Below are 13,981 nucleotides of genomic sequence, written 5' to 3' on the forward strand. Positions count from 1 at the left end.
CTTTACTCTTTCCATTTCCGCTCTATCTCTTTCTCTCCCGCCCCCCTCTCTTCTCTCCACCTCTTGAAGTAATGTTCTTACTTAAATGGGAACTCTGAAGCTTTGTCATGTACTAAGTCAGGTTGCTTCTGTGTGTTTTTTTAGACAGAATGGGTTTGGCTCAGGCATGTCAAGTTTCACTTCCTTCCTCTATTCCGTCTCCTCACTTCCTTAGTGTGCCAAAGCTCAGAGACAGTCTTTTAGAAAGAAGCCTATATGTACTACTGCTGCTGCCGATGCATTGTGTGCATTCACGTATAAGCCACGTTGTGCAGCTAATACTGAAACCAAACCACAGCTTACAAAACCTTTTGGTCTAGACTCTAGAGCATAACAGTCTCAGCAGCCATTTGCCCATCTACACTTCCTCTCAGTTGACACTTTCATACTACCGTGTTGTAACATCCACACACACAGAGATAAACACATACCTAAAAAAAAAACTCACTCTCTCTTTTAACTCACTCCTGCTGCACCTGTTGCACGTTCCTCTCACAAGTAGACACACTCCCATGAGAAAATACTACAACAGCATCCAAGCTATTCTGTGGATATCAGATTTACACTTCTCCTTTCCTTAGAACTTGTGACCTTGTGGATTTTATGGAGAACGAAGAAGGCCAATACCCCTCATATCCATTTAATTTATCTCTAGCTTTCATTATTCGTATCTCTTGAAAGACAGGGCCCAGTCAAAATGTTTCCAGGTTCAAGGAAAATCCTGTCACAAGAAATGTTTGAGTCGATTTCTAGGTGTATTTGTACTGCATAACTGTTACTACATAACTTGTCTTACCCTGAGAAAACAACAACAACTGGATGTTGGTTTTGACTGAACACAGCAGCTCAAAAGTCACACGCTGTTAGCACACTTCACATCAGAGAGACATGCTGTTAGCACACTTCACATCAGAGAGACACGCTGTTAGCACACTTCACATCAGAGACACATGCTGTTAGCACACTTCACATCAGAGAGACACGCTGTTAGCACACTTCACATCAGAGACAAACGCTGTTAGCACACTTCACATCAGAGACACACGCTGTTAGCACACTTCACATCAGACACAGATGCTGTTAGCACACTTCACATCAGAGAGACACGCTGTTAGCACACTTCACATCAGAGTCACACACTGTTAGGACACTTCACATCAGAGAGACACGCTGTTAGCACACTTCACATCAGAGAGACACGCTGTTAGCACACTTCACATCAGAGTCACACGCTGTTAGCACACTTCACATCAGAGTCACACGCTGTTAGCACACTTAACATCAGAGAGACACGCTGATAGCACACCTCATATCAGAGTGACACGCTGTTAGCACACTTCACATCAGAGTCACACGCTGTTAGCACACTTAACATCAGAGAGACACACGCTGTTAGCACACTTCACATCAGAGACACACGCTGTTAGCACACTTCACATCAGAGAGACACGCTGTTAGCACACTTCACATCAGAGAGACACGCTGTTAGCACACTTCACATCAGAGACACATGCTGTTAGCACCCTTCACATCAGAGAGACACGCTGTTAGCACACCTCACATCAGAGACACACGCTGTTAGCACACTTCACATCAGAGACACACGCTGCTGGCACACTTCACATCAGACACAGATGCTGTTAGCACACTTCACATCAGAGAGACACGCTGTTAGCACACTTCACATCAGAGTCACACACTGTTAGCACACTTCACATCAGAGAGACACGCTGTTAGCACACTTCACATCAGAGAGACACGCACTGTTAGCACACTTCACATCAGAGACACACGCTGTTAGCAAACTTCACATCAGAGTCACACACTGTTAGCACACTTCACATCAGAGAGACACGCTGTTAGCACACTTCACATCAGAGTCACACACTGTTAGTACACTTCACATCAGACACAGATGCTGTTAGCACACTTCACATCAGTGTCACACACTGTTAGCACACTTCACATCAGAGAGACATGCTGTTAGCACACTTCACATCAGAGAGACACACTGTTAGCACACTTCACATCAGAAACACACGCTGTTAGCACACTTCACATCAGAGATACACGCTGTTAGCACACTTCACATCAGAGAGACACGCTGTTAGCACACTTCACATCAGAGAGACATGCACTGTTAGCACACTTCACATCAGAGAGACACACTGTTAGCACACTTCACATCAGAGAGACACGCTATTAGCAAACTTCACATCAGAGAGACACGCACTGTTAGCACACTTCACATCAGAGACACACACTGTTAGCACACTTCACATCAGAGAGACACACTGTTAGCACACTTCACATCAGAGAGACACGCACTGTTAGCACACTTCACATCAGAGAGACACGCTGTTAGCACACTTCACATCAGAGAGACACACACTACACACTCCACTACTTCCCTCTTGCCAACCCCACTGCTGCCATCACTGCTGGACAACTAAGTCTCCAGGGGAGCTGATGACTTGTGCTTTAATTACGCGTCTAATACAGCCACGAGGCCCGCTGCTTTGAGGGTCCAGGCCCCTGTGTTCAGAGAGGGGTCTTTGATATGGCTCTGTGCACCAGACAGGTCCTTTGTGCTCTGGGCGCTCTAAGCCTTTGTCTGGGTCTCTCAGCGGTCCCCAGGGTCCCACTGGATGAGGGGAGGCCTAGCGTCCCATGTGTTTGTAAATGGACCAATGATAAAATAGCTACTGCCACTGTGTATTAATTAATTATTCACTGTGGTATTCATGCATCTCAACCAACCCTCCGTTATGTAAATGACACCTCCATGGAGCACTGAGGGCTGGGGGCAGTGGGTGCTTCCCAAATAGCACCCTATTCCATATTTAGTGTACTAATTCTGAATGGGCCCTGGTGAAAAGTCATACACCATATAGGGAGTAAGGTTCAATTTCGGACGCAGATAGAAAGTTGTGGAGGGGCTTTTTGAAATTTCCCCTCCAGTTTCTGTTGTTGGATAGTGATGTACAACCAAAGGAAATTGGTCTCCTTAGCATGCTGTGTGAATGGGTGTAGCACACTAGTAGTGTGTTAAGCCTAAGGACAGAAATATTATATCTGAAATATTATATCAAGAGAAAGTAGGCTGAGCAGAATTGTAAATATGAATCGTATTTGCTTCAGTGATGTACGTGATGTAGGTGCTTACACTTTTGTATGTATCATCCTCATTGAATCATAATGACTAATCCAAGATGGCATCAAGCCATGTCTAAAAATAACATAGTGTTACAATGGGTAAGCATAGGACACATCCAATGTGCCTGCTACATAGTGTGCCATTATGTCATGACTTAGAGCGGATGCTGGCAAATAATGATCTTCTCTCGATCAATAATTGTAGCCGTTGGCCTTGTCTAACCCTGAGAGTAATACACAGCTCAACCTCTCTTCTTACCAACACACAACCTAGTTTCCTCTCTTAAAGCACCATGCAAACATGGTCATTTGTTTGAGGCACTAAAAGCAATACAAAATGTCAATAACAATAGCAAATGTAATGGTCCACTTGACTTTGACCATTTTAAAAACAAACTTGATTACGAGTCTATTGTAGAAGTAATTCATATTGACATGAGGATTGTAGAATTGTTTTAGAATGCACTCACTCTGTCACGCAATCTGTCTGTCAGCTATACACTGATAGTTGGTTTGTGAAGCAGCTTACTCATTGGCTGCTTCATTCGAGTGTGCGATGACTGAGTGTGTGTGTGCGTGCATGCGTGCGTGTGTGCCTGTGTGTGACTGTGGGAGTGTGTGTGTGTGGCAGTCAGGTGCTCTAAAGGTTGGTCTAGACTCGTCACATGGAGTAACCGTCCCCTCTCTCCCCTGAGAGTTGTCATTGAGACACAGATTTAGCTGTGATGTGAAGGAGAATTATAATCAGCCCAGCCCAGAGCCAGGCCAGACTGTGACATGCTCGGTGTGACCCAGGCTGTGACAGGACAGGCTTGGCGTGGGACAGGACAGGAGCAGATGGTCTTTGACAACCAGGAGAGCAGAGGAACACGTGGCAGGAGGCAGGAGCCTCTGTTTTTAATAACGCAGAAGACAGGGGAGCTGTACCTGTACCTGGCAGTCACGCTACCTGTATGTCTGTCTGTGTACCTATCTGTCTATCTGTATGTATGTCTGTCTGTCTACCTATCTGTCTATCTGTATGTATGTTTGTCTGTCTACATCTCTGTCTATCTGTATGTATGTCTTTATGTCTGTCTGTGTACCTATCTGTCTATCTGTATGTATGTCTGTCTGTCTACCTATCTGTCTATCTGTATGTATGTATGTATGTCTGTCTGTCTACCTATCTGTCTATCTGTCTGTATGTCTGTCTGTCTACCTATCTGTCTATCTGTATGTATGTCTGTCTGTCTACCTATCTGTATGTATGTTTGTCTGTCTACATATATGTCTATCTGTATGTATGTCTGTTTACATATCTGTCTATCTGTATGTCTGTCTGTGTACCTATCTGTCTATCTGTATGTATGTCTGTCTGTGTACCTATCTGTCTATCTGTATGTATGTCTGTATGTCTATCTGTCTACCTATCTGTCTATCTGTATGTATGTCTGTCTGTCTACATATCTGTCTATCTGTATGTATGTCTGTCTGTCTACCTATCTGTCTATCTGTTTGTATGTCTGTCTGTCTACCTATCTGTCTATCTGTATGTATGTCTGTCTGTTTACCTATCTGTCTATCTGTATGTACAGTGCCTTGCGAAAGTATTCGGCCCCCTTGAACTTTGCGACCTTTTGCCACATTTCAGGCTTCAAACATAAAGATATAAAACTGTATTTTGTGTGAAGAATCAACAACAAGTGGGACACAATCATGAAGTGGAACAACATTTATTGGATATTTCAAACTTTTTTAACAAATCAAAAACTGAAAAATTGGGGGTGCAAAATTATTCAGCCCCTTTACTTTCAGTGCAGCAAACTCTCTCCAGAAGTTCAGTGAGGATCTCTGAATGATCCAATGTTGACCTAAATGACTAATGATGATAAATACAATCCACCTGTGTGTAATCAAGTCTCTGTATAAATGCACCTGCACTGTGATAGTCTCAGAGGTCCGTTAAAAGCGTCATGAAGAACAAGGAACACACCAGGCAGGTCCGAGATACTGTTGTGAAGAAGTTTAAAGCCGGATTTGGATACAAAAAGATTTCCCAAGCTTTAAACATCCCAAGGAGCACTGTGCAAACGATAAAATTGAAATGGAAGGAGTATCAGACCACTGCAAATCTACCAAGACCTGGCCGTCCCTCTAAACTTTCAGCTCATACAAGGAGAAGACTGATCAGAGATGCAGCCAAGAGGCCCATGAACACTCTGGATGAACTGCAGAGATCTACAGCTGAGGTGGGAGACTCTGTCCATAGGACAACAATCAGTCGTATATTGCACAAATCTGGCCTTTATGGAAGAGTGGCAAGAAGAAAGCCATTTCTTAAAGATATCCATAAAAAGTGTTGTTTAAAGTTTGACACAAGCCACCTGGGAGACACACCAAACATGTGGAAGAAGGTGCTCTGCTTTTCTTCAGCAGGGACAGGGAAGATGGTTAAAATTGATGGGAAGATGGATGGAGCCAAATACAGGACCATTCTGGAAGAAAACCTGATGGAGTCTGCAAAAGACCTGAGACTGGGACGGAGATTTGTCTTCCAACAAGACAATGATCCAAAACATAAAGCAAAATCTACAATGGAATGGTTCAAAAATAAACATATCCAGGTGTTAGAATGGCCAAGTCAAAGTCCAGACCTGAATACAATCGAGAATCTGTGGAAAGAACTGAAAACTGCTGTTCACAAATGCTCTCCATCCAACCTCACTGAGCTCGAGCTGTTTTGCAGGGAGGAATGGGAAGAAATGTCAGTCTCTCGATGTGCAAAACTGATAGAGACATACCCCAAGCGACTTACAGCTGTAATCGCAGCAAAAGGTGGCGCTACAAAGTATTAACTTAATAATGAATAATTTTGCACGCCCAATTTTTCAGTTTTTGATTTGTTAAAAAAGTTTGAAATATCCAATAAATGTCGTTCCACTTCATGATTGTGTCCCACTTGTTGTTGATTCTTCACAAAAAATACAGTTTTATATCTTTATGTTTGAAGCCTGAAATGTGGAAAAATGTCGCAAAGTTCAAGGGGGCTGAATACTTTCGCAAGGCACTGTATGTTTGTCTGTTAGCCTTTCTGTGTGCTAGGCACATAATATATATTGTCATATACCTGTACTTTGTACTGGCTATTGACTCAATATGGGACAATAAATCAATAGGAAAGGATGAAAGTGTTGAGATGCAAGGGCACAAATCAAAAAACAACTCTGTTACAGGGAAGGGAAAACAAGGAAAGCACAGAAAAGACCAGCTACCACTTATTTAAAATAGACAAAACCTGTCATGTACTGTCACAGAGAAATGTGATAGTTGGCCCATGTAATTTTACTGCCTTTGTGGGGCTATTCATTTGATTATTTAAATATATAAATAAATATAAATCTAAATATGGGGGAGGGGAAAATATAAGAATTGATTGAAAGTGTTTTGTTGATGTATATAAAGCCATATACTCAAAGCAACCTCTCTACCTCCAGCTGAATGTGTGAATCTCATAACCTATAGACAGCCTGGTCTCATAGACTATATGTATGGTTATATAAGACATAAGGTTAATTAAGGCAGAAACTAAAGGAGGATGATTGGTTGGGGTGTATAGGTAGGTGTATAATGCGAAACTCTAGCAACCCAAAGGTTTGAATATCATCAACTTTAGCATTTTATTCCATCAGCAACTTTTCAACTACTCACTACATTTTAGCTACTTTGCAACTACTTAGCTTGTTAGCTAACTCTTCCCCTAACCCTAGCTAATGTTAGCCACAACAAATTGGAATTCCTAACATATCATACTTTTGCAAATTCATAACATTGTACATTACAAATCTATAACATACTGTACGTTTAGCAAAATCTTAACATATAATAGGAATTGTAATTTGTAACATATCCTACGAAATGGATGATGAACATCCAAAATGAATCCATACCATCGAAACCTAACATATCATACTAAATGGAGTGTCAGATTTTTGTACAGAATCATATGAAATGCTCTGAGGCCTGGTTGCCATAGAGGGCAAGCGAGGTCTGACTCGGTTCAGATAACGGTACAGCTTTGCTTTAAGAGATCAAAATAATGGAAACTTCCCTCGTTGACAAAAAAAAGAACACTTTCGAGGATATGAAACAATTCCCAAGTTCACAGCGAACTAAGTTAAACTAATGTGATTCAAACTGCCAACAGGTTTTCCCTCCCTCTGTGCAGTCTTTTATGTTTTTGATTACTCCATTCGATGGGTGAAAATATGGGCATTGTGGTTTAGCAGAGTATTTGAAGCGTTTAATGTTTTTGATATGAAATTATTGTAAACACGTTTCTTATTTTACCTGTGACATCTGCGGTCTGAGATTAATCTCTTTGAGGTTGATGGACTGGGGTCGAAGGTTGTTGAGAAGCTGACACAGGAGCACTCCATCTCGGAGTGTCTGAGCCAAGTCGAATACCTGGGCGGACTCCCATGTTACCCGATGGTTGGGTGGTAGCACCTTGCAGTTGATCAGCCATAATGCGCACTGCCTCCAATACTCCATCATTGTTAATATATGGTTGAGATCAAACAAATATTCCGCAAGGAATAAAGCCTATTGGAGTCTAATCAATAGCGCGCGCTAACACAACGTTGTCTCCATTTCAATCTGCAATTTAAACGATGAAAGCGAAACTAGGTAACCGGATTTGATTATACTTCCCTCCGTTTCATAGCAGAAATAAAGGCACATTGAAAGAGGCTATGCTACGTGTGTACCCTGTCCATTGATGACTGAACCGTTCCACAGCTGACAGTAACGGCAACACTGTTCGTGCGCTCTCCCTCCCTGCCTCTCTCCATCTCTCTCTCTCTCTTGCGCGCGCGTTCTCTCTCCGTCCATACCAACCCTCCGCCTCTCCTTTTCCGCTTCCACTCATATGTTCCATAGAGTTAATTACTGCATTGATATTAGCATTGTGTCACCCACCTCAGAACATTCTTAGAAATAAAAAAAAACACAAAGTGCTGTTTGGAAAATTGTAGCCTATTAAGACCGATTTAGAAGTAGCCGTAGTCTATTCGGACAGGATGAATATTAAATGACTTAACTTTAGTCAGAAAAATTAACTTCCATAAAATTATTATTATTATTATTAACATAAATAGAATGGGTTTTGCCTGTTAAATTGATCGAAAACAGATTTTGGTTCAATTTGGTTAAATATGTAAATTGTCTGTCGCAGCACTGGTGACCTCAAAGAGAAAGTCTATTAATTATTGATAGGAATAGATGAATGCATCTTTATCAGTCAAATAAATCTATTGCTGCTTCAATGAAGACTCCAATAATGCACAATCGGTTTATGTAGGCCTACATATTTCATTTTATTTGATAATCGTCAAGATAAACATTATGTTTCCCTGGAAGAGTAGCTGATGCTTTTGCAGCAGCTATTGGAGATCCTTGTAAATACCAAAAAGCAAAATTTGACTACCCTTTGTATGATTCTGCTGATGAAAATATAAATATGTTATGGTTTGATCATCTATGTTCTCCATTTAGCAGTGCTGTGGTCTGCAGTGCATCAGATGGCTTCCGTTGTTATCCATTAATTAAAAGTGGGGGGGGAATGATTTGAATAGCAAATACAAAAAATATATATATGTGCATGAGAGGATTCGTTATACTGGAATGGGGGAAGGTCAAAGTCTGGATCATAGAATGGGGTTTTATTCGTAGGCTAGTACATGCTTTGGTCTGTCCACCACCTACTACTGTATATGTCCATCAGAGCTCTCTTTCCTTCCGTTTTATGCCTTAAAGGTCCAACGCAGTTGTTAATTGTGACCCAGAAAATCATTTCTGTGTAACAATTTGTACCTTACTGTGATTGTGTTCAATTCAAATGGTGAAAAAGAAACAAAAAAGGGCTTTTTAGCAAAGAGCAATTTCTCAAGTAATCATTTTGTTTGGACTGTCTGGGAGTGGTTTGAGTGGGGAGGGGAAAGCTAAAATTAGCTGTTATTGGCAGAGAGATTTGGAACTATTTTTCTTACAGTGGCATGTATTCATGGATGCCAAACATATAAAATAATTTAGCTTTCGTCTCTGTGTTTTATCATTTTCCTTCAATTTGCAAAACTGCAACCCTCTTTTTCTGTATGTGTAGACTACCTTATGCTGTCTGGTCAAAAAGAGTATGACATTGTTGCCGCCCGTAGCATTGAATATAAGGGAAGCCAGCGAGCATTTGGCCTCCCTTGATAAAAAAAAGTATAAAATAATAGCCAATAAGAATTGAGCTAAACTGAGTGAGCTCAACTGTGAATGGTCCTGGAAGCCAGTTTGGATCTGGCTTCATTCCAATCACATCCCGAGCATAATGTAATTGACAGAAACAACTTGAAATGTTGCGTCTCGTTGTGTTGTTGTCCTCCAGTGACTAGCTAGCTAGCTAAAATGGTCCGTTTCCTAAATTAGCCATGGATGGAGTTAGGGATTTGAACTTGTGGTTTTACTTAATTCTCTGTACTGGCCAATGATTATAATGGGGATTCTGATCCAATAATAAATTAAGTAATTGTGCCCCTGGCCTGAGATGATGGAAGTTCAATATGTAGCTAGATGTAGTAGACTAATGCTCACTAGCTGGCTTGGCGCATTGTTGCCCATGAAAGGAAGTTAGGCTAGCGAGCAAGCATTTTAGCCAGGTACTGTAGCCTAGGACAACAAAAACTAAAAATGTGTACTGTATGACAGAGTGATAGACCGTTTCATCAACATGAAAGAGAGGAGGATGGCATTGGCGTTTCTCTACAAGTAGGGTGAGTCAACACGTTTTTTTTCTACTTGCATGAACGCAGCAGACACGCACACACACACAAATTAGAATGATGGACAGCCATATCATATTTAGCTTACATTGATTGGACTAAATGGTTTTAGTTGTCACTATTAGACTAAGCATTGGTGATTTGATGATATTGAAGTTGAAATGGTGCTGGAATAGCGGAGGAAGCTCTTGTTTTATTTGCGACTTGAGGTAACACTGTGGTTTTAAATCAACGATTGTTTAGTAGTATATTTCCGGAAACATGAACTTGCTTGACCATGCTGTAGGTCATGTAACTGTTTGTTACATGCAACATGTTTTGTGGACTTCAATGGACAGAAGTTTCTCTCCAGTTTGTGATGAAACAAAGGTGTGGTTTAATTTATTCTGCCTCTGTGTCTTCTTATTGTCTCCGCCTTAGGCCTATATATCACGGTCGCAAGGCATATGAACTAATAGGTTAAAGAGCAGACAACGCAATTATCACCACACTTTTTTTGCGTGGGAGCCTAGCTTCCGCTACTGCTTTCTTATTGATCTATTAACTAATTTACCACATGGTGATGTCACCATGGAAGTCCAAAAACTCCCTGCCACCAAAACAGGCTGAAATTGTAGGCGTTTTCTTTTTCAAACAACTCTTACACTAAAAGGGCATTATCATAATTTTCACAATTTCACAGTATTATTCCAACCGCATTGTGTGGAAATATATGAAACACAGGAAATTATTTTTTGACTGCACAGGGCCTTTAAAGGTACAGGCCACTTCCCCATTGTTGTGTCAGAGTCACAGGCTGGATCTAAACTCAATTGTCTTGTTTCACTTCACAATTTCAGACTGGCCTTCCCGCCATTAAAATTGTGAAGTGATACAATAGTGAAACAGAGCAATTCAGTTTGGATGCAGGCTATCTGATCCATGCTCCAGCAATAGTACATAGCTGTGACAGTCAGAATAAGGGGAGGTGGGGTGAACTATTGGTGCTATGGCATTCCTCACATAAGAGTGAAATGGCAAAGGCTCAAAGGCACAATGTCATGGATATCCAGTTCCTGTTTCCTCCTGCTGTCACAATGAACACTGGGAAGCATCTGTCTCTCTCTCTGTCTCTCTCTCTGTCTCTCAATTTCAATTTAAGGGGCTTTGTTGGCATAGGAAACATATGCTTACATTGCCAAAGCAAGTGAAATAGATAATAAACAAAAGTGAAATAAACAACAACAATTAACAATAAACATCACACTCACAAGTTCCAAAATAATAGTATAATAGTAATAATAGTTAAAGTACAAAAGGGAAAATAAATAAACATGAATATAGGTTGTATTTACAATGGTGTTTGTTCTTCACTGGTTGCCCTTTTCTCGTGGAAACAGGTCACCAATCTTGCTGCTGTGATTGCACAAGTGGTATTTCACCCAATAGATATGTGAGTTTATCAAAATTGGATTTGTTTTCAAATTCATTGTGCATCTGTGTAATCTGAGGGAAATATGTGTCTCTAATATGGTCATACATTTGGCAGGAGGTTAGGAAGTGCAGCTCAGTTTCCACCTCATTTTGTGGGTAGTGTGCACATGGTCTGTCTTCTCTTGAGAGCCAGGTCTGCCTTCGGCGGCCTTTCTCAAATATAATTTTAGTTTGCTCTGTTTTTTAAAAATAATTCTTTCCAATGTGTCAAGTAATTATCTTTTTGTTTTCTCATGATATGGTTGGGTCTAATTGTGTTGCTTTCGTGGGGCACTGTGGGGTGTGTTTGTGTTTCTGAACAGAACCCCAGGACCAGCTTGCTTAGGGGGCTCTTCTCCAGGTTAATTTCTCTGTAGGTGATGGCTTTGTTATGGAAGGTGTGGGAATTGCTTCCTTTTAGATGGTTGTAGAATTTAACGACTCTTTTCTGGATTTCGATAATTAGTGGGTATCGGCCTAATTCTGCTCTGCATGCATTATTTGGTGTTTTACGCTGTACACTGAGGATATTTTTGCAGAGTTCTGCATGCAGAGTGTCAATTTGATGTTTGTTACATTTTGCCAGGTGTGTCCCAGGATAAATAGTCCTCTTCCACATTCATGGAAGACACTCTCTCCATGCAGACACCTTTATAGATCTTTGTTGTGTTTCTTGGTGGTTTTTTGGTTGGTTGCTTTAGCATCTTTCAACACCCTGCATTATCACATTCATGCATGCAAAACACTCACTTACACTACTGATTACTGATTACACACACCATTGTATATTGTACTTAGTTTACTTTATTTAATAAATATATGTTTTGTTACTCCTTATCTCCACGTTGTCTCCCTTTTGTTACAGGCTTTGAGCCGGTTCGTGACATAACTGATTTAAGTATTTTTAGCCAGATCCTAGTTGGTATGATGAATTTTATGTTCCTTTTGATGGCATAGAATGCCCTTCTTGCCAAGTCTCTCAGATTGTTCACAGCTTTGGGGAAGTTACCTGTGGCGCTGATGTTAAGGCCGAGGTATGTATATTTTTTTTGTGTGCTCTAGGGCAACTGTGTCTCGATGGAATTTGTGTTTGTGGTCCTGGCAACTGGAACTTTTTTGAACAACATTATTTTTGCCCTATTGAGATTTAATCTCAGGGTCGAGGTCTGACAGAATCTGTGCAGAAGATATGGGTGCTGCTGTAGGCCCTCCTTGGTTGGTGACAGAAGCACTAGATCATCAGCAAACTGTAGACATTTGACTACAGATTCTAGAAGGGTGAGGCCAGGTGCTGCAGACTGTTCTAGTGCCCTCGCCAATTCGTTGATATATGTTGAAGAGGGTGGGCTTAACCGACATGTCTGCCCCCTGCAGAACCTCATGCCAAATTGAGTCAAAAACAAAGCATGAGAAGACTTCGCCTTTGTTTTGGTTTGTTTGTTTGTCAATTAGGGTGTGCAGGGTGAATACGTGGTCTGTCATATGATAATTGGGTAAAAATCCAATTTTACATTTGCTCAGTACATTGTTTTCTCTGAGGAAATGTACGAGTTCGCTGTTAATGATAATGCAGAGGATTTTCCCAAGGTTACTGTTGACCCATATCCCCTGGTAGGTATTGGGGTGACATTTGTGATCAGTACTTGGTTCCAAATATTGGGGAAGATGCCAGAGCTGAAGATTATTTTAAATAGTTTAAGTATAGCCAATTGGAATTTGTAGTCTGTATATTTTATCATTTATTTTAGGATATCATCAACCCCACAGTTGGAGGGTTTGTATTTTGTCCTGTAGTTCATTCAATGTAATTGGAGAATCCAGTGGGTTCTGGAAGTCTTTAATAGTTGATTCTAAGATTTGTATTTGATCATGTATATGTTTTTGCTGTTTGTGCTTTGTTATAGAGCCAAAAAGATTGGAATAGTGCTTTATCCATACATCTCCGTTCTGGATAGATAACTCGAGTTTTCCAATTTTTCCATGAGATTCTATGGATTCTTCAATTACATTGAGCTGATTTCTGACATGATGTTCCTTCTTTTTCCGTAGTGTATTTCTGTATTCTTTTAGTGATTCACCATAGTGAAGGCGTAAGCTCAGGTTTTCTGGGTCTCTATGTTTTTGGTTGGATAGGTTTCTCAATTTCTTTCTTAGGTTTTTGCATTCTTCATCAAACCATTTGTTATTGTTGTTAATTTTCTTAGGTTGCCTGCTTGACATTTTTAGATTTGGTAAAGAAGCTGAGAGGTCAAATATACTGTTTTAGTTTTTTTTACTGTCACGTTCGTCGTATGGAGGAGACTAAGGCGTAAGATGAATACATACTTTTAATAAAGACGAAGAACACTTAACAAACTATACAAAACAACAACCGTGAAGCTATAATAATACTAGTATAGACAATAACCCACGAAATACCCAAAGAAGATGGCTGCCTAAATATGGTTCCCAATCAGAGACAACGATAAACACCTGCTTCTAATTGAGAACCAATCTAGGCAACCATAGAACTACATAAACACCTAGAA

General features: G+C 40.6%; 1 protein-coding gene across 1 annotated transcript in view; it reads right to left on the reverse strand.

The window, feature by feature from the left end:
• The window catches only part of vav3 (vav guanine nucleotide exchange factor 3), a gene marked incomplete at its 3' end in the record, with an annotated part of 118,697 nt that extends 110,649 nt beyond the window's left edge, over window positions 1-8,048 (reverse strand). Inside the window, 1 exon segment of the mRNA XM_031796458.1 lies at window positions 7,525-8,048. Coding sequence (XP_031652318.1) covers window positions 7,525-7,731 — 207 coding nt within the window.
• Window positions 8,049-13,981: the final 5,933 nt, after the last annotated feature.

The sequence above is a fragment of the Oncorhynchus kisutch genome, linkage group LG18 (genome assembly GCF_002021735.2).
Source record: "Oncorhynchus kisutch isolate 150728-3 linkage group LG18, Okis_V2, whole genome shotgun sequence".
Classification (NCBI taxonomy): domain Eukaryota; kingdom Metazoa; phylum Chordata; class Actinopteri; order Salmoniformes; family Salmonidae; genus Oncorhynchus; species Oncorhynchus kisutch.